The sequence below is a fragment of the Salvelinus alpinus genome, chromosome 26, assembly GCF_045679555.1.
Source record: "Salvelinus alpinus chromosome 26, SLU_Salpinus.1, whole genome shotgun sequence".
Classification (NCBI taxonomy): Eukaryota; Metazoa; Chordata; class Actinopteri; order Salmoniformes; family Salmonidae; genus Salvelinus; species Salvelinus alpinus.
Window position 1 is genome coordinate 5,547,623 of NC_092111.1, and position 21,071 is coordinate 5,568,693.

The 21,071-nt window shown below is 43.4% G+C and overlaps 1 protein-coding gene across 2 annotated transcripts in view; it reads right to left on the reverse strand.

Moving 5' to 3' along the window:
- The window catches only part of LOC139554265 (histone-lysine N-methyltransferase 2B-like), a 65,907-nt gene extending 45,037 nt beyond the window's left edge, over nucleotides 1-20,870 (reverse strand). The window contains exons 1-8 of one of the 2 annotated variants that reach the window (XM_071367025.1): nucleotides 20,444-20,870; nucleotides 8,078-8,144; nucleotides 6,317-7,885; nucleotides 1,566-1,765; nucleotides 1,149-1,226; nucleotides 712-868; nucleotides 276-519; nucleotides 74-135 (exon numbers count right to left, since the gene is read on the reverse strand). In XM_071367025.1, coding sequence (XP_071223126.1) covers nucleotides 74-135; nucleotides 276-519; nucleotides 712-868; nucleotides 1,149-1,226; nucleotides 1,566-1,765; nucleotides 6,317-7,885; nucleotides 8,078-8,144; nucleotides 20,444-20,746 — 2,680 coding nt within the window. In that variant the 5' untranslated portion in view covers nucleotides 20,747-20,870. Of the gene's footprint in view, nucleotides 1-73; nucleotides 136-275; nucleotides 520-711; nucleotides 869-1,148; nucleotides 1,227-1,526; nucleotides 1,766-6,316; nucleotides 7,886-8,077; nucleotides 8,145-20,443 lie in introns of both variants that reach the window. The other variant, XM_071367024.1, reaches the window with a different exon arrangement.
- Between the last annotated feature and the right edge of the window lie 201 nt (nucleotides 20,871-21,071).

Below are 21,071 nucleotides of genomic sequence, written 5' to 3' on the forward strand. Positions count from 1 at the left end.
GACAAGAGTCTGCTAAATGACTCAAATGTAAAATGATATAAATACAGACGTATTAAACATAATGCCTACAAACCTGTGAATGGCTTGACGCCACGCTTTACTTTCCTTGCCTCAATCCGAACACATCGCTTTAACCTGGTGGCACAGGGAAATATTGATCATTTTAAAAACGGGTACCACGTTCAATTTGTACACAAGACAACCACAGCTGAAGCTAGAAAGTAAAAACACAGTGTGTGTTTGTCCATGAGTAAATGAAAAGTAGGAGCACTTACACACAGCACTGGCGTCTGGTGTTGGGCCCTCCAAACTTGGGCTTGTCCAGGCAGTTGAAGCAGGTGCTGCAGTCACCCTCATGCAGGCAGCCCTGGCAGGACCCACAGCGGGTGGCACGACCCCCAGGACCAACCTCGTTATAGTTCCGCTTTAACTTGCGCTGCTTGCTGTACTTGTGCTTCTGTCTTGTCTTGTGCTCCTGAATGCTCTCGATTTCCTGATCAGAGGCGTCATCAGCAATGTCTAAAAACAAAGAGAGAGCGCATGAGAGAGCGTGGGAGAGAGAGAGAGAGAGATCAAAAAAATGATTTGTAAACATAGGTGACTGCGCTAAGGTCACATGCCTGAAAAATCGACAGAAAGCTAAACATCAGAAAAGGAAAACAAGTGGCAACTACCGTTCTTAGCAGTGTGCTTCATTAACATAAAGGTTACCTTCTACAGCTGGTGAGGTGGTGATGCCCTCTCTCTCATGGAGGGGCAGAGCACTAAGCCGGGGGATATCGTCAGGCACCATGGCACGGGGTTGCCCCAACGCCACCGCTGCTGCCCGACAGACGTGCTTGATGCGTGGACCACCAAGGAGCTGGTCCTACGGGAACAGGATTATGTGGGGAACACGGTCATAAATTAAACTATTATAATGAAACTCCACCCTAAAGACAGGCACCAAAATGCAGCCACCGCGGAAATGGTCTAAGCCCAATTCAAGAGAAACCCTAGACAGGCCACTAACAAAACACTGTACTATAAACATCAACAATAAAGAAATGTTAAACCACAAAATCCAAAAACAGAGAGGGGAAAAAAAGAGATGGACACGGACAAAGAAAAAACACAAACACAGACAGGGTCAGGAAACGTGGGCTCACCTGAGCAGAGCCTCCTATCCTCCTCCCCCCTCCAACTCTTAAATCTCTGGGACTGAGTTTTACAGATCCAGACAGGAGCTGAAAGAAACAAGGGTATAAAAGTGAAAATATATTAATGAAACCGCCTAATAAGTGAAACTGGTTTTAATCCAACAAATCTAAGCCAAATTCACACACTGTAAGCCTACATTCAACTGTTACCAACAACCCTGCTAATTCAGGGTTAATCAATGATCAATGATCAATGGCTGCATCCAAAATGGAACCCTATTCCCTATGTTGGTGCAATACGTTTGACCAAACCCTCTAGGGCACAACATAGGGAAGTGTGCGCCATTTGGGATGCAGACAGGGTCAATCAAGGTCACCGATTCTGACCTGTGATGACTTCATCGTTCTTTGCTGGTCAATCTTTACCAGCTGCAGCTTGGCTCTCTTCAGCTGGTCGATCTTAATGAGCTGAACCTTGGCCCTCTTCAGCAGATGGAACATCCTCTTGTTGGTGCCGGTGAGGTTGATACGATGGCTGGTGGCCCCCTTTTCCACCACAACCCCATCGTCACCCCCATTAGCCTGGCTCCCTCCTTCGTAAACTCCTTCAGGAGCGGACTCTGCCCCTGGGGAGAAGAATCAGTCAACTGTCACTAACTTCCAAAAGGCTGACTGTGTCAAACTTGAGACAGCCTGGGGCCCAAATGGCAACCTATTCCCTATATATCAAATTGTATTTGTCACATGCGCCAAATACAACAGGTGTAGACCTTACCGTGAAATGCTTACTTACAAGGCCTTAACCAACAACGAAGTTCAAGAAATAGAGCTAAGAAAATATTTACTAAATAAATAAAAAGTAACAAGAAAATTACATAACAATAATGAGGCAATATACAGGGGGTACCGGTAGCGAGTCAATGTGCAGGGGTACAGGTGAGTCGAGGTCATTTGTAAAGTGGGGGTAGAAGCTGTTAAGGAGCCTTTTGGTCCTAGACTTGGCGCTCCGGTACCGCTTGCAGTGCGGTAGCAGAGAAAACAGTACGACTAGGGTCTGACAATTTTTTGGGCCTTCTTCTGACACCTCATATATATATGTCTTGGATGTCAGGAAGCTTGGCACCAGTGATGTACTGGACCGTACGCACTACCCTCTGTAGCGCCTTACGGTCAGATGCCGAGCAGTTCCCATACCAGGCAGTGATGCAACCCGTCAGGATGCTCTTGATGGTGCAGCTGTAGAACTTTTTGAGGATCTGGGGACCCATGCCAAATCTTTTCAGTCTCCTGAGGGAGAAAAGATGCTGTCGTGCCCTCGTCACAACTGTCTTGGTGTATTTTGACCATGATAGTTTGTTGGTGATTTGGACACCAAGGAACTTGAAACTCTCGACCCGCTTCACTTCAGCCAATGTTAAATGGGGGCCTGCTCGGCCCTCCTTTTCCTATAGTCCACGATCAGCTCATTTGTCTTGCTCACGTTGAGGGAGAGGTTGTCATCCTGGCACCACACTGCCAGGTCTCTGACCTCCTCCCTATAGGCTGTCTCATCGTTATCGGTGATCAGGCCTACCACTGTTGTGGTGTCATCAGCAAACTTAAATGGTGGTGTTGGAGTCGTGCTTGGCCACGTAAGTCGTGGGTGAACAGGGAGTGCAGGAGGGGATTAAGAACGCACTTCTGAGGGGCCCCAGTGTTGAAGATCAGCGAGGCAGATGTGTTGTTGCCTACCCTTACCACCTGGGGGCGGCCCATAAGGAAGTCCAGGGTCCAGTTGCAGAGGGAGGTGTTGAGTCCCAGGGTCCTTAGCTTAGTGATGAGCTTTGTGTGCACTATGGTGTTGAACGCTGAGCTGTAGTCAATGAACAGCACTCTCACATAGGTGCGGCTACGGAACCCTGACCTGTTCACCGGACGTGCTACCTGGTCCCAGACCTGCTGTTTTCAACTCTCTAGAGACAGCAGGAGCGGTAGAGATACTCTGAATGATCGGCTATGAAAAGCCAACTGACATATACTCCTGAGGTGCTGACCTGTTGCACCCTCTACAACCCACTGTGATTATAATAATAATCTGCCCTGCTGGTCATCTATGAACATCTTGGCCATGTTCTGCTATAATCTCCACCCGGCACAGCCAGAAGAGGACTGGCCACCCCTTATAGCCTGGTTCTTCCAAGGTTCCGGCCTTTCTAGTGAGTTTTTCCTAGCCACCGTGCATCTACACCTGCATTGCTTGCTGTTGGGGGTTTTAGGCTGGGATTCTGTACAGAACTTTGTGACATCGGCTGATGTAACAAGGGCTTTATAAATAAATGTGATTGATTGACATAGGTGTTCCTTTTGTCCAGGTGGGAAAGGGCAGTGTGGAGTGCAATAGAGATTGCGTCATCTATGGATCTGTTGGGTTGGTATGCGAATTGGAGTGGGTCTAGGGTTTCCGGCATGATGGTGTTGATGTGAGCCACGACCAGCCTTTCAAACACTTCATGGCTACTGACGTGAGTGCTACGGGGCAGAAATAATTTAGGCAGGTTACCTTCGCTTTCTCGGGCACAGGGACTTTTTTATACCTATATGTTTCAAACAGACCAACAGACTCGGTCAGAGAGAGGTTGAAAACGTCAGTGAAGACACTTGTCCGTTGGTCTGCCCATGCTTTGAGTACACATCCTGGTATTCCGTATGTTCCCGCAGCTTTGTGAATGTTGACCTGTTTAAATGTCTTGCTCACATCAGCTACGGAGAGCGTGATCACACAGTCATCCGGAACAGCTGGTGTTCTCATGCATGCTTCAGTGTTGCTTTAGCTCATCTGGTAGGCACGTGTCACTGGGCAGGTTGCAGCTGGGTTTTCACTTTGTAATCTGTAATATTTATCGAGCCCTGCCACATACGACGAGTGGAGTAGTCGGATTCAATCTTAGTCCTGTATTGACGTTTTGCCTGTTTGATGGTTCGTCTAAGGGCATAGCGGGATTTCTTATAAGCGTCCGGATTAGTGTCCCACTCCTTGAAATTGGCAGCTCATGCCTTTAGCTTGGTGCGGATGTTGCCTGTAATCCATGGCTCCTGGCTAGGAAATGTACGTACAGTCACTGTGGGGATGGCGTTGTCAATGCACTTATTGATGAAGCTGGTGATTGAGGTGGTATACTCCTCAATGCCATTGGATTAATCCCAGAACATATACCAGTCTGTTACAGAAAAACAGTCCTGTAGCGCAACACCCACGTCATCTGACCACTTCCGTATTAAGCGAGTCACTGGTACTTCCTGCTTTAGTTTTTGCTTGTAAGCAGGAAACAGGAGGATAGCAAGAATCAGGGGGATAGGGCACTACTTTTGACCAGAGCCTTCTGGTAAACTGCTCAATCCTATGGTAATATGTGGTTTCCTAAATGCACTAAAACAGACTACTTTTATCACAAAAGCCCAAATCATTTTCTGGAATAAAGAAACAGATAGTTCCTAAATATCCATTAAGCAAAAAAATAAATATATCTATACATATATATACACACAGTTGAAGTCGGAAGTTTACATACACCTTAGCCAAATACATTTAAACTAATTTTTTTCATAATTCCTGACATTTAATCCTAGTAAATATTCCCTGTTTTAGGTCAGTTAGGATCACCACTTTATTTTAAGAATGTGAAATGTCAGAATAATAGTAGAGAGAATGATTTATGTCAGCTTTTATTTCTTTCATCACATTCCAGGTGGGTCAGAAGTTTACATACACTCAATTAGTATTTTGTAGCATTGCCTTTCAATTGTTTAACTTGGGTTAAATGTTTTGGGTAGCCTTCCACAAGCTTCCCACAATGAGTTGGGTGAATTTTGGCCCATTCCTCCTGACAGAGCTGGTGTAATTGAGTCAGGTTTGTAGGCCACCTTGCTCGCACACGCTTTTTCAGTACTGCCCATAAATGTTCTATGGGATTGAGGTCAGGGCTTTGTGATGGCCACTCCAATACCTTGACTTTGTTGTCCTTAAGCCATTTTGCCACAACTTTGGAAGTATGCTTGGGGTCATTGTCCATTTGGAAGACCCATTTGCGACCAAGCTTTAACTTCCTAACTGATGTCTTGAGATGTTGCTTCAATATATCCATATAATTGTCCTTCCTTATGATGCCATCTATTTTGTGAAGTGCACCAGTCCGTCCTGCAGCAAAGCACCCCCACAACATGATGCTGCCACCACCACCGTGCTTCATGGTTAAGATGGTGTTCTTCGGCTTGCAAGCGTCCCCCTTTTCCTCCAAACATAACGATGGTCATTATGGCCAAACAGTTCTAGAGGACATTTCTCCAAAAAGTACAATCTTTGTCCCCATGTGCAGTTGCAAACTGTAGTCTGGCTTTTTTAGGCGGTTTTGGAGCAGTAGCTTCTTCTTTGCTGAGCGGCCTTTCAGGTTATGTCGATATAGGACTTGTTTTACTGTGGATATAGATACTTTTGTACCGGGTTTCCTCCAGCATCTTCACAGGGTCCTTTGCTGTTATTCTGGGATTTGATTTGCACTTTTCACACCAAAGCACGTTCATCTCTAGGAGACAGAACGCGTCTCCTTCCTGAGCGGTATGACGGCTGTGTGGTCCCATGGTGTTTAAACTTGGGTACTATTGTTTGTACATATGAACGTGGTATCTTCAGGCGTTTGGAAATTGCTACCAAGGGTGAACCAGACTTGTGGAGGTCTACAATTTTATTTCTGAGGTCTTGACTGATTTCTTTTGATTTTCCCATGATGTCAAGCAAAGAGGCACTGAGTTTGAAGGTAGGCCTTGAAATACATCCCACAGGTACACCTCCAATTGACTCAAATTATGTCAATTAGCCTATCAGAATCTTCTAAAGCCATGACATCCTTTTCTGGAATTTTCTAAGCTGTTTAAAGGTACAGTCAACTTAGTGTATGTAAACTTCTGACCCACTGGAATGGTGATACAGTGAATTATAAGTGAAATAATCTGTCTGTAAACAATTGTTGGAAAAATTACTTGTCTCATGCACAAAGTAGATGTCCTAACCGACTTTCCACAAATTTCTTTTTAACAAACTACAGTTTGGGCGTGGTTGATAAACGAGTTTTATTGACTCCAACCTAAGTGTACGTAAACTTCCGACTTCAACTGTATGTAACTGAACACACAAAATGCCTTACCTTGGAAATGTTCTGTGTCGTTTGCTGCCTCCTCCAGAGTCACAGCAGATGATGCAGCGGCAGCGTTACGGACCTGCACAGCCAGTTTCCTCACAACCCCAGGAGAGTTGAGGTCCTCCATTTTCAGCTTGGACCTCCCTCTCTTCCTAACCGGCGAGGTCAAACTCCAGTCCTCCTGGGCTTCATCTTCTTCTTCCATTTCACCCTCAGCAGCACCAAGGCCTTTCTTCTTCTGGGCCAGGCTGAGGGTCAGCTTCTTGAGTCTCTCGTAGACCTCGAGGTGGGATGAGCCTGGGCTGAGCGTTGAGTCCTTCACAGACAGGGTTGAGGACAGGCTTGTCTGAAGTGTTTTTTTACCAGTTGAGCTAGAAACTTTAGGTTTGAACTCATTTTGACCTGGAGTTTGAGACAAGTGGTCAATGTCATCATTGTCTGAATCATAGAAGGATAGGCTCATGGCATCCTCCTCCTTCACCTTGCCTTGGCTATCCTTTTTCAGGGAGCCCCTGGGCCAGGATATTATCTCGTCATTGAGGAACCTCTTGGGTGCCTTGATGACACGTGAAGATCTGGCACTCACCACAGGCGAGGAGAGGTTACTGCTGGCTCCCTGCTCGATCTCTCCAGGAGACAGGAGAGGCTCGCCCTCTGTCCTGGTGCTCTCCCCCTGCGGCTGCTGCTCCTTTCCCTCCTGCTTCACTTGGTCTGGGAGGTACTCTGGCACGTAGGTGAAGAAGACAAACTTACGACGAAAGCGTTTCACAACAGACTCTGGCGTTCTAAGCCTCTGCACATTCCCGGGCTTCCTCCTGTGGCCAAATAATGACTTGCGCTTATACGGTGCTTGTTTCTTTCTTTCCCGGGACATTGCTGGATTCTGCTCCATCTCAGCTCCAGCCTCAAGGGATTCCTCTGTTCCCTTGGACACTCTCCTCCTCTGCTGCTGCTTATTCACAGGTTTAGGGGACAGTGCTTCCCTTTGCCCTTGACCAATGTCAGGGTCCACACCAGTTTGGTCTTGCTGAGATCCTCTTTTCCCAGACATCTGTGGCTCAGATTGGTCTGGTTCGGTTTTGTCTGCTGTTACCTCCCCTTCCTCTTTGCTCTTGGAGGCCTTCCCTTTGCCCTTGACCACTGTCAGGGTCCACACCAGTTTTCCCTGCTTGTCTCTGCTGGTTTGGGGTCGGGCTGTGCTGGACCCTGAGCCTCCCCTGCCCACCTTTGTTGTTTGGTCTTGCCTGTTCCCCTTTCTGGCTGTTGAAGACGATTCCACCACCTTGCTTCCCCTTTTCCTGGTGGAACCATTTGATTTTGCACTGCCCTTTCCTTTTGAGGCCTTTGTCCCTGTAGCCTGCTTTCCTCTAGATTTAATCCCAGAACTGGGAGAAATTTTTCGGGCTGGCAGTTTGGCAATTATTTTGGGTTTCACTGCGTTTTCTTCTTCCTGGCCCTCTCCAACCTTAGGGTCTTCTTTTGAGCCCTTCACTCCACTTTTCTCAAGCTTTGCCATAAGTTCTGGAGCTGGGGGAGGATTTTCTGGCTTCAATAATGATAATTGGAGAGGCCTGCCTAGAAACAAGACAGGGAAACATAAGTGTCTTAATACGAATAGACCAATGTCAGACAATAACTTGATGCATATTATTAGGTATGCTATCAAAGCTATAAATCCCAAACATGAAGGCTACTGCATATTTCTGCTAGGAAATCCTGAGCACAAAATTGATATCTCACATTATTGTTCATCATTAGCCTACTTACTTTCAGAGACATTGTGTGCTGAGAGCGTCGGCCGGTATTCAGTCCCAAACCCAGGGAAATCCTCATCCTAAAACACATAAAAACCCAGGGTAGGAACACAAAGCATAATTTAATGTTCACACATCACACCATGTTCAGCAAAAAAATATATAATACGGGCCCTAACAACCAGAATTGCAATACTTTGCATGTATAGTACAGTTGGCCTTAATAATGAAATGTTTAGGCCTATTCGATCTCATCACAGGGTTGGTAAGGGGTGGGATCAGATGAAACCATGGGCAGCAACCCAGCTGATATCTGGTTACAAACCGTCACACTGAACTGATTTGAAAGATCAGGCTTCAAAATGTAGTGGGGTATAACTGCAAATGTGTAATTTCAATTAGGTCTAGGCTATTGCAACTGCAAAGTGTGAACATTGATCAAACTCTACTTCCCACAGAAAACATACACCATCATGACATGTACACTGAAATGTACAATGTTCACAAATACTGATCTGAATACTATTTTTCCACATTGCCGGAAGTTGAGGATGTGTAAGAAAAGGAACAATAAAAAATAGCAAGGCAAAAATTGATCTCGACTAAAACTGCATCAGCTTAATAGGCTAAATTTAGATAGCATCGCACTATCCGAGAGAGCAACCTACCACCATGTAATCTGTCCCAGTTTTATGCAGTCAGTCAAGTGTTACAAAAGAAACTGCAAAGACGATATAGGGGCCGGAGACTACCTTCTTACTGGAAGTAAAAACGGATGGGATATAGAAAAACCTGGGTGACATAAAGAGAACTCTATTTGTGAAAAGACAAGATACAAAATCAGCTAGTCATGTGAGTGTATCAGGCTAAAGTTGCAGCCTGTATTCCAACTGTATTCAGAAAGCGTCTCAGAGTAGGAGTGCTGATCTAAGATCAGTTTAGCCTTTTAGATCATAATGAATTGACAGGGGGGACCTGGGCCCGTAAACACAAAACATCTAGGATGAGGTCCCCCCCTCCATAGGGTTGCACATTTTGGGGAGTATTCAGAGGTGGAAACTTTCCTTAGGAATTAAAAGGAATATGGGAATTACTGAAATATATGCAAATTAATATTAATACCATTTAAACGTAGATGTTTTTTGCATTGGATATATTTACCATATCGAGACAGAAACATAAACCTTTTTACCTTATCATAAGTAGACAATTGCAAATGATTAAATCCTTCCAATAGAAATAAGAACAATTTATTTACAAATTGAACTTTAATTAAATGGGTTGACTCTTCACATGGGATGATTTCACTGAACAACAAAAGGGAATATTGAATGATCCCCAATGATCCATCGCATCTCCCAAAAACACTTTCAACATACATCTGTAAAATAATAGTCGAGAAACTAAAGCTTTGGTTGTCATCCTCTCAGGCTTCCATGTCTATTCCCTGGACCTCCTCAATGTCCACCTCTTAAACATCAGAGTCTGAGGCCTCATCTTCACTGTCCAACCTTGCTGAGGATGGCTCGTTGTCAGGCTCAAAAAGATTCAAAGCTGACCGGATGGCCACCAATTTTCCAACCCTTGTATTTGCGCTCTGAGGCGGCTGATGTTGGTGGGATTTGGAGGATGATGGAGGCAACAGGGGAAAGAGCCTCAGATTCCCAAAGTCCCTTCCAGCAGGTGGCTGATGAGATATGTTGGCACGACTGCCATATTGCTTCTCCACCCCAAAGCCCTTGCTTGGAAGTGAACTTCGCCAGACTCACAAGAACCTTGCCCTCATCCAGAACAAGGTGGTGAGACACGGTAGTGATGACACCATAGGCCTTGTTGATCTTGACACCATAGGCCTTGTTGATCTTTACACCAGACAGGATGCTCTTGCCAGCATACTTGGGGTCCAACATGTACTCTGCTGCGTGTATGGGCTTCAAGTCTTCACGCTTTTTGATGCATTTCAGTACTGTAGTTTTCTCTGCTTGGAGCAACAGTGAAGTGGGCAGGGCAGTATGGATTTCTTCTCTTACATCTGCAAGCAGAGTCTGAACATCAGACAGGATGGCATTGTCTCCCTCAACCCATGCAATGGCTACTGCTATAGGTTTCAGGCTGCTTACCACTCTCGCCCAAAATACATCAGGCAGGAGGATCCTCTTGATGAGGCTGTCCATATCGGCAGACTGTGATATGGCCATTTCTTGGAGAGACTCCTTCCCCTCCAGGAGATTGTCAAACTTGATGACAACACCACCCCAACGGGTGTTGCTTGGCAGCTTCAATGTGGTGCTCTCATTCTTCTCACTTTGCTTGGTGAGGTAGACTGCTGCTATAACTTGATGACCCTTCACATACCTAACCATTTCCTTGGCTCTCTTGTAGAGTGTATCCATTGTTTTGTGCCATGATGTCCTTGAGGAGCAGATTCATTGCATGAGCAGCACAGCCAATGGGTGTGATGTGAGAGTAGGACTCCTCCACTTTAGACCAAGCAGCCTTCATGTTCGCAGCATTGTCTGTCACCAGTGCAAATACCTGCTGTGGTCCAAGGTCATTGATGACTGCCTTCAGCTCATCTGCAATGTAGAGACCGGTGTGTCTTGTCCCTTGTGTCTGGGCTCTTGTAGAATACTGGTTGAGCGGTGGAAATGATGAAGTTAATTATTCCTTGCCCACGAACAATCGACCACCCATCAGGGATGATTGCAATATAGTCTGCTTTCTCTATGATTTCCTTGACCTTCACTTGAACTCTGATGAACTCTGCATCCAGCAAATGAGTAGATAAACCATGTCTGGTTGGAGGGGTGTATGCTGGGCAAAGAACATTCAGAAATCTCTTCCAATACACATTGCCTGTGAGCATCAGAGGTGAACCAGTTGCACACACAGCTCAAGCAAGACATTCATCAGAATTTCTCTGACTACGTTCCTCCATTGAGTCAAAAAAACTTCTGATTCCAGGAGGACCATGAGCTGTTGCCATCGATAAATTGCCTGATTCATCATTTTCACCTTGAATAGAAGTAGAGGGACATTGGTCAAAGGTTGCTTGTTGTGATTATTCACATATGATTTGGCACAGTATTTGCAAATGTACACAGCTTTTCCTACTACATTAGCTGCAGTGAAATGTCTCCACAGATAGTGCCGGTGGCCTTTTCCTGTAAAAGAAATTATATATATATATATACAGTGGGGAGAACAAGTATTTGATACACTGCCGATTTTGCAGGTTTTCCTACTTACAAAGCATGTAGAGGTCTGTAATTTTTATCATAGGTACACTTCAACTGTGAGAGACGGAATCTAAAACAAAAATCCAGAAAATCACATTGTATGATTTTTAAGTAATTCATTTGCATTTTATTGCATGACATAAGTATTTGATCACCTACCAACCAGTAAGAATTCCGGCTCTCACAGACCTGTTAGTTTTTCTTTAAGAAGCCCTCCTGTTCTCCACTCATTACCTGTATTAACTGCACCTGTTTGAACTCGTTACCTGTATAAAAGACACCTGTCCACACGCTCAATCAAACAGACTCCAACCTCTCCACAATGGCCAAGACCAGAGAGCTGTGTAAGGACATCAGGGATAAAATTGTAGACCTGCACAAGGCTGGGATGGGCTACAGGACAATAGGCAAGCAGCTTGGTGAGAAGGCAACAACTGTTGGCGCAATTATTAGAAAAGAGAAGAAAATAGAAGAAGTTCAAGATGATGGTCAATCACCCTCGGTCTGGGGCTCCATGCAAGATCTCACCTCGTGGGGCATCAATGATCATGAGGAATGTGAGGGATCAGCCCAGAACTACACGGCAGGACCTGGTCAATGACCTGAAGAGAGCTGGGACCACAGTCTCAAAGAAAACCATTAGTAACACACTACGCCGTCATGGATTAAAATCCTGCAGCGCACACAAGGTCCCCCTGCTCAAGCAGGCGCATGTCCAGGCCCGTCTGAAGTTTGCCAATGACCATCTGGATGATCCAGAGGAGGAATGGGAGAAGGTCATGTGGTCTGATGATTCAAAAATAGAGCTTTTTGGTCTAAACTCCACTCGCCGTGTTTGGAGGAAGAAGAAGGATGAGTACAACCCCAAGAACACCATCCCAACCGTGAAGCATGGAGGTGGAAACATCATTCTTTGGGGATGCTTTTCTGCAAAGGGGACAGGACGACTGCACCGTATTGAGGGGAGGATGGATGGGGCCATGTATTGCGAGATCTTAGCCAACAACCTCCTTCCCTCAGTAAGAGCATTGATGATGGGTCGTGGCTGGGTCTTCCAGCATGACAACGACCCGAAACACATAGCCAGGGCAACTAAGGAGTGGCTCCGTAAGAAGTATCTCAAGGTCCTGGAGTGGCCTAGCCAGTCTCCAGACCTGAACCCAATAGAAAATCTTTGGAGGGAGCTGAAAGTCCGTATTGCCCAGCGACAGCCCCGAAACCTGAAGGATCTGGAGAAGGTCTGTATGGAGGAGTGGGCCAAAATCCCTGCTGCAGTGTGTGCAAACCTGGTCAAGAACTACAGGAAACGTATGATCTCTGTAATTGCAAACAAAGGATTTTGTACCAAATATTAAGTTCTGCTTTTCTGATGTATCAAATACTTATGTCATGCAATAAAATGCTAATTAATTACTTAAAAATCATACAATGTGATTTTCGGGATTTTTGTTTTAGATTCCGTCTCTCACAGTTGAAGTGTACCTATGATAAAAATTACAGACCTCTACATGCTTTGTAAGTAGGAAAATATGCAAAATCAGCAGTGTATCAAATACTTGTTCTCCCCACTGTATATACAGACATACACATTTCCATGTACAGATAAATAGTTAAGCAGTTAGATTAAACTCCTTCGTAAAATAAATGTTTTAAAATGAAATATGTATGGAAACCCACATGGTAGCAAATACAAACAAGCAGAAATTGTTAAGATAGAAATTATTTAAACACTCCTTGGTGTAGGACACTATTTACTAGTTAACAAAAATTAATATGTCATATAAAATATAATTTACCCCACCCAGTATTGTAACCAGAACTTACCTGAAAGCATGTAGTCCTTGGCTCAGACAGTGTAGTAGTGTGGGCTCAATAGCATCTTATTAGTGTGCAAGATCTTGAGAATCAGCTGTACATGTGATGGAAGAATGCACTGTGCGTGCAGAGGGTTGCAATTCCATTGAATTGGGAAAAGTTTAACCAAAATATGCCACAAAACCTAAAATTGCACAAAACCTTTATGTGTATCCCACAAAAAAAAACGTTTTTGATGAATTTAAGCAAAATTATCTTCTCGGGCTTAACTTCCCATGGAAAATTTCCAGAAAAATTCCGGAAATTTACCGGAAAGTTTCCGACCCTTTGCAACCCTACCCCTCCATAAGCTTATTCATTATGATCTAAAAGGAAAAACTGATGCTAAATCAGCACTCCGTCTCCTACTCTGAGATGTTTTTTGAATACAGGCCCAGAATCACTGAGGAAGAGTCTTGCTCCTGGTTACAAACCTATCATCAACAAACTACACTTGCTGACCACAAAATTGCAGACTAAAAGAGCACATGGATATAGGATACATCTTGCTGATATTTCCACTTCTCCAATCAATTTGCTAGTTTCATCTTCTTGAACATACTTTGTTCATTTCCTTCAACTTTGCCACAATAACGATTGTGTTGATATACACAAATTGTGATGCCAGATTTGTGAGTGAATATAAAATAACATATTGATGTTGATCGAGTTAAAAGTTCCAATAGCTCACTTTAAAATGTGATGAAATCCTCTGTCGTATTTTGGCTCCTCCTCCTATAGGCTGCTGTGCTGCAATGTTATCCACTTGCACACTTTTTAGTTTTTGTACAATAAATTAAAATACCCATCACTTAGGTTGGAAGTTACTCATCTAGTTCATTACTGAAAATACACCCTCTATTTATTCACTTTGTCACATTAAAATGTGCATTCATGCAAAAGACTACTGATTCAAGGTTCTCTGTCAGACAGTTAAGTTTAATATTCAAACTCAACACATTAGTATGTTTGCGCTTCCCTAAGATACAGTACCAGTCAAAGGTTTTTCTTATTTTTTTTATTTATTTTTACTATTGTCCACATTGTAGAATAATAGTGAAAACATCAAAACTATGAAATAACACGAGTTGGACAGCTCTTCGCAATGCTTCATGCATTGCGCGGTTTATGACTTCAAGCCTATCAACTCCCGAGATTAGGCTGGCAATACTAAAGTACCTATTAGAACATCCAATAGTCAAAGGTATATGAAATACAAATGGTATAGAGAGAAATAGTCCTTTAATAACTACAAACTAAAACTTCTTAACTGGGAATATTGAAGACTCGTGTTAAAAGGAACCACCAGCTTTCATATGTTCTGAGCAAGGAACTTAAACGTTAGCTTTTTTACAATGGCACATATTGCACTTTTACTTTCTTCTCCAACACTGTTTTTGCATTATTTAAACCAAATTGAACATGTTTCATTATTTATTTGAGACTAAATTGATTTATTGATATATTATATTAAGTTAAAATAAGTGTTCATTGAGTATTGTTGTAATTGTCATTATTACAAATATATATATATATATATATATATATGTAATAATGACAATTACAACAATACTGAATGAACAATGAACACTTATTTTAACTTAATATAATATATCAATAAATCTATATATATATATATATATATATATATATATAAATAAATAGATAGGCCGATTAATCGGTATCGGCTTCTTTTGGTCCTCCAATAATCGGTATCGGCGTTGAAAAATCATAATCGGTCGACCTCTAATTCAGGGGTGGCAGGTAGCCTAGCGGTTAAGAGCATTGGACCAATAACCGAAAGGTTGCTGGTTCGAATTTCAGAGCTGGCTAAGTGAAACATATGTCGACTTAAAGGAGAAATTAGGGTTAAGTCGCTCTGGATAAGAGAGTCTGCTAAATGACTCAAATGTAAATGAATCAGAATGATAAAATCCCTGACAGAGAAACCATGCCACTGCTGTACTCCACATCAGATGACTGTGTAGAGCTGTCTGGCGTACACAGAGGAAGCAACTTAAAATGTGACTGTACAGCCCACTACCAAGGATTGCATCAGTTCAGCCGGAACAAAGTGATGTCACACTGTAAAGCCCCATGATCATGGAAATTAAGCATTAATCTAACAGCATGAATCTAACAGAGGTCATTGCCATTCAACAAATTAGTATGGTTTGCGCTTCCATAAGATACATTAATAAATGAACGGTGAGTTTCGTCTAACTATAGCGTTGAATCAATAAGCCTACATATAGACTTTCAATAAGTTAAAGACAAAGCCTGGTGAAAAGAAGATCAGGGACTGATAGTGCTGTTGAAAAAAAAGAGATGGTGAGTGAGTAACAAGTTATCTAAGATGCATAGGTCTATAACAGTCGTCACCAACCGGTCGATCGCTAAACATTTCTGTACGAAAAGCAACGATAAAGCCTTGCGTTCCTATACATTTTTTTAAATCAGGTGCTGTTGGTGGTAGTTGCACCCGAACCATGACCAGAGAGACTGTCAATGAACACAGAAAAGAGCTGCTGTATTCATGAGTGAGTTCATGTTTAAGTTCTTACTCGGCACCGTCAACACTTTTATAGGCTATTAAAATGTGCATTCTTCCTACTTCCACTTGCGCTGCAACCAATACTGCAGCTGTAATGAATGACTAGGAAAGTGTATTGATTTGCTTGCATTATTATTAGCGGCTTGGGTCTTTTTTATATGTAGAAATATTTTACTTTCTCCCTGTTCATAGGAGTAGCAACATGAATTTCTGTACGAGGCAGAAATAATGCGGTCCGACTCAAGTGTCGCCATCAGCTGGAAGACGGTGTTGGTCAGTGGAGGAAAGGGAGAGTAGGGGTGAACCTCAGTCTCCTCCTGCTCTCTCCCTCCGCTGAGACTGACCATCAGATGAAGGCATCATCAGCCCAGTAAAATATTAAAATGTATGCTCACAAGTAATACAACAACTGATCGACTACCGGTGTGATCATATAGGCTACCTCAAATTTTGAAAAATGGTCCGAACAACAATGCATTGGCAGGGCCATTCAAGCAAAGCCAATATGCAGTGATAATGTATTGGGCCTAAGGATGTTAAGGGTTAACCGGTTTGCCTCCCATTCGCCATTCGGGTGTATAGGCCAGTTGTTCCAAACCAGGGGTACGCCTATCCACAGGGGGTACTTGAGAAGACTCATGAGACCGTAGGCCTACTGGTAAAATGCACGAGGGGGTACTTCAGGAGTACTCCGGCCATAGCAAAATTCAGTTGGTGGTACAATAACCGAAAAGGTTGGGAACCACCTGTATAGGCTATAGCCTGCCTTCCATTGACTATCAGCGTGTCACCCACCACTTTGCAATGTGAGCTTGAGGTAGTATAATTGTTTAAAACCTGAACGTTTTACTTTAATTCAAATAATGAAGCCTGTTTTAACTTGCTTCAAAGTTGCCTTGCGAAAATCCATCCGTAGAAACGTGGAGGCAATTATTTTATAAAGACTTCCTCAAGCAATTAACCAGCATTTCCCTCCTATTCTATTTTCATATCAACTCTCTTTCGTTGTCCAGAAGCCAAAGGCACAATCCTAGTCATATTAGCAACACATCATAATTGTTGCTATTAGATTCCCCATCTTTCTACGTTTCTAAAGGAGATTTCAATCTCTGTCACAACTGTTCGCAAATGGTTTAGAATGGGTTTTCCCGCTAATTGCATTTTGGAAAATGACGTTTTATTATCCACTTCATTACAAGAGTTGCATGTTCAATAATAGGCTATAGTCTTTTTAACTGTAAGACGATAGGCGTGCTATTGTTGCATGTTTCCATTAAGCTCTTAATGAAAAAGTTCCAGTCCTTGTATGCATGAACAGTATCAGTGTGGAAGTGGCAAAGTGAGAGTTTTCACTTTCGCAAAAATCTGTCCAAAATAAGCCCAATATATGGGCTTATTTTGGGTCTAAACTTGTCGCTTGCCTTCCCGCATTGGGCTGACTAATTGTTAGGACGGAAACATAAGCATCTCGCCATTATATACAGATCTCGAGTAGTATTTTTTGTTGGTCACTTCATTTTACTGTTTGGAAACAATTTAACTGTTTGTTGACTGGTTAATGAGGGTCAGTTAGTCGGCAGCAAAATGTACCGAAATGTGCATCCCTAATTGGGCATATAGCCTACTGTATAAACGTAATTTCTATAGTACTGTTTTTAATAGGTTATAGTTGCATAGGCTTACGTTTTTTAGGTCATGTAAAAAAAATCTGATCTGGAGATCTCGGCTTTCATTTTGACTCAGAAAGTGATCTTCACTCAGAAATGGTTGGTGACCACGGGGCTCAATAGACTAGTTCTAAATTGCTTGCAGAATTGGGCATGTCAAGCAGAAATTAGCTTAGTTGTGAGCATGGCATGGGCGCCAATTTGATGATACGATGACAAGCTCACAAAAAAAAAGAACTGTCAATACTATAGCCTGACTATCAGCACGACACTTACCACTTTGCAATGTGAGCTTGAGCCAGTATAATTGTTTGAACCCTGAATGTTTTACTTGACTTCGACCCACTCCAATTCGCATACCGCACGCACCTTCAGATCGCACTCCACACTGCCGTTTCACACCTGGACAAAAGGAACACCTATGTGAGAATGCTATTCACTACAGCTCGCGTTCAACACCATAGTGCCCTCAAAGCTCATCACTAAGCTAAGGACCCTGGGACTAAACACCTCCCTCTGCAACTGGATCCTGGACTTCCTGACGGGCCGCCCCAAGGTGGTAAGGGTAGGTAACAACACATCCGCCACGCTGATCCTCAACACGGGGGCCCCTCATGGGTGCGTGCTCAGTTCCCTCCTGTACTCATGACTGCACGTCCAAGCACGACTCCATCATCATCATTAAGTTTGCTGATGACAACAGTGGTAGGGATGATCACCGACAACGATGAGACAGCCTATAGGGAGGTGGTCAGAGACCTGACCTTGTGGTGCAAGGGCAACAATCTCTCCCTCAACTTGATCAAGACAAAGGAGACGATTGTGGACTACAGGAAAAGGAGGACTGAGCACGCCCCCATTCTCATCGACGGGGCTGCAGTGGAGCAGGTTGAGCGCTTCAAGTTCCTTGGTGTTCACATCACCAACAAAATAACATGGTCCAAGCACACCAAGACAGTCGTGAAGATGGCACGACAAAACATATTGCCCCTCGAGACTGAAAATATTTAGCATGGGTCCTCAGATCCTCAAAACGTTTTACAGCTGTACCATCAAGAGCATCCTGATTGGTTGCACCACTGCCTGGTATGGCAACTGCTCGGCCTCCGACCGCAAGACACTACAGAGGGTAGTGTGTAAGGCCCAGTACATCGCCGGGGCCAAGCCTCCTGCCATCCAGGACATCTATACCAGGCGGTGTCAGAGGAAGGCCCTAAACATTTTCAAAGACTCCAGCAACTCTAGTCATAGACTGTTCTCTCTGCTATCGCACGGCAAGCGGTACCGGAGCGCCAAGTCTAGGTCCAAGAGGCTTCTAAACAACTTCTACCCCCAAGCCATTACACTCCTGAACAGCTAATCAAATGGCTACCCAGGCTATTTGCATTGCCCCCCCCACCCCCATACTGCTGCTACACTCTGTTATTATCTATGCATAGCCACTTTAATAACTCCACCTACAATGTACATAATTACCTCAATACCGGTGCCCCCGCACTTTGACACATTAACTCTGTATCGGTACCCCCTGTATATAGCCCCGCTATTGTTATTTACTGCTGCTCTTTAATTATTTGTTATTCTATCTCTTACTTTTTTAGGGATTTCCTTAAAACTGCATTGTTGGTTAAGGGCTTGTAAGTAAGCATTTCACTGTAAGGTGAAATGTACACCTGCTGTAGACCTTACATGTGACAAATAAAATTTGACTTGATTTGAATAATGAGGCCTGTTTTACCTTTCTTCAAAGTTGCCTTGCGAAAATCCATCAGTAGAAACGTGGAGGCATTTTATGAAGACTTCCTCAAGCAGTTAAAATCCATCAGTAGAAACGTGGAGGCATTTTATGAAGACTTCCTCATGCAATTAACCAGCATTGCTCTCCTATTCTATTTTCATATCAACTCTCTTTCGTTATCCAGAATCCAAAGGCACAATCCTAGTCATATTAGCAACACATAATTGTTGCTATGAGATTCACAAACCTCATGGCTAGAGTAATGCTTGTAATACGTTAATGTTGCATAGGCTTACGTTTTTTAAATTAAGTCATGTAAAAAAAAATCTATTCTGATCGGTAGATCTTGGGTGGCATTTTGACTCAAAGTAATCTTCACTCAGAAATGGTTGGTGACCACTGGTCTCAGTAGACTAGTTCTAAATTGCTTGCCGAATGGGGCATGTCACGCAGCAATTAGCCTAGTTGTGGTGAGCATGGCATGAGCGCCAATTTGATTGATAATGCGATTACAAACTCACATAAAAATTAACTGTCAATACTAGTAGGCTATGGTGCTAGAACAAACTGCTCTTAGTTTAAATGACACACGGGCCAAGCTTTTGGTGTAGCCCACTTAAAGCATGCAGTGGAATATCTCAAGATCGTTTCTGTTCCACAGGGCCAGACATCTTTCACTTACGATGGGGGCTGTCGGGAGTGGACTAAATGACAGATACTATGGCATAATCTGACTGAACAGGGGCAACGTTGATACCAAATATGTTATATTGTGTTGATACTACGTAGAGTGATGGTGGATGTGTGAAAATGTGACTGTGTTGCAAAAGTTGCTATCTAGATAGCATCACTTGCTAACTACATTGTTTTAGTATAGCTAGTTCAATTGGCAGAAAAACTTGTATCCAGACAGAGTCATGTTGGCTACCACGAATTTCACCGCCTAAAATCATCGATTATCAAAGATCCTGGTAACGTTAATGTCAGTCAGAAGGCTGTCAGGAGATGTTATCACTGTTAGCTACTAACGTTTACTTGTCACCGAGTACAGTGGATTGGTACAGTAACTAGCAAACATTTGAACCACAATCCGGATTTATAAAAGAGGCGTTGAATACGGCTAGAACGTCACCTGTAAACCCAGATTCTGGTTCAGCAAGATTTGAAGTTTGAACAATTGTATAGTTGGATACCTACTGTAGCCAGGTAACGAACGTTACAGACACTTGATTCTCAATATAATCTATATTACACAGCGAAGGCTGTGGAACATACACGTGTTAATTGGGTCTGTGGTGTGGGGCTGTTGCACGGCTTGGAAACTCACCTCTCCACTCCCGCTTGAGTAGAAACCCGCGTCTCTCTGGCGCCTATGTTTATCAGCAATCCCGAGTAAACGCAGCAGTGACGGGTCCTCGCTCAACGTTAGTCCAATGTTGATGGGCCTTCGGCCTCCTGTGACTATCCCTCCACTTTCCGAGCCCAACCTTCCCAGCTGCGGACGTTTCTCCGATCGTAGCCGAATACGAGATGTCCATGGCCGGCCCGGGAAACGGGCCCGGGCTACGGCCGGCGTGCTGGAACCCGCGACATTAGCGGGAGATGATAATCCCTCTCCCGCTGCCGCCATTATTCACTACTATAACAACAACGGTGGTGGTGCGCTGTGTCTGTAGCGCTTCTGGTGAAACAAGATGGAAAGGCGCGAGATAGGAAGGAAATACCATTGCATCATGGGAAAACGAGTTTGTTGTAATTTCAGAATTCTCAGCGTTGTTTTTGAGGGTTTATGAATGTGGAGTACATATACATTTTGTTTTATTCGTGTTATATATTTCAATTAAGTTTAAACGTATTAAAAAGAAATAAAAGAACATAAACATACATGTATAGTAATATACATTATTATTCAGTATTCAGTCCACTTGCAGTAAATGTTTGCAACTTTGACCGTT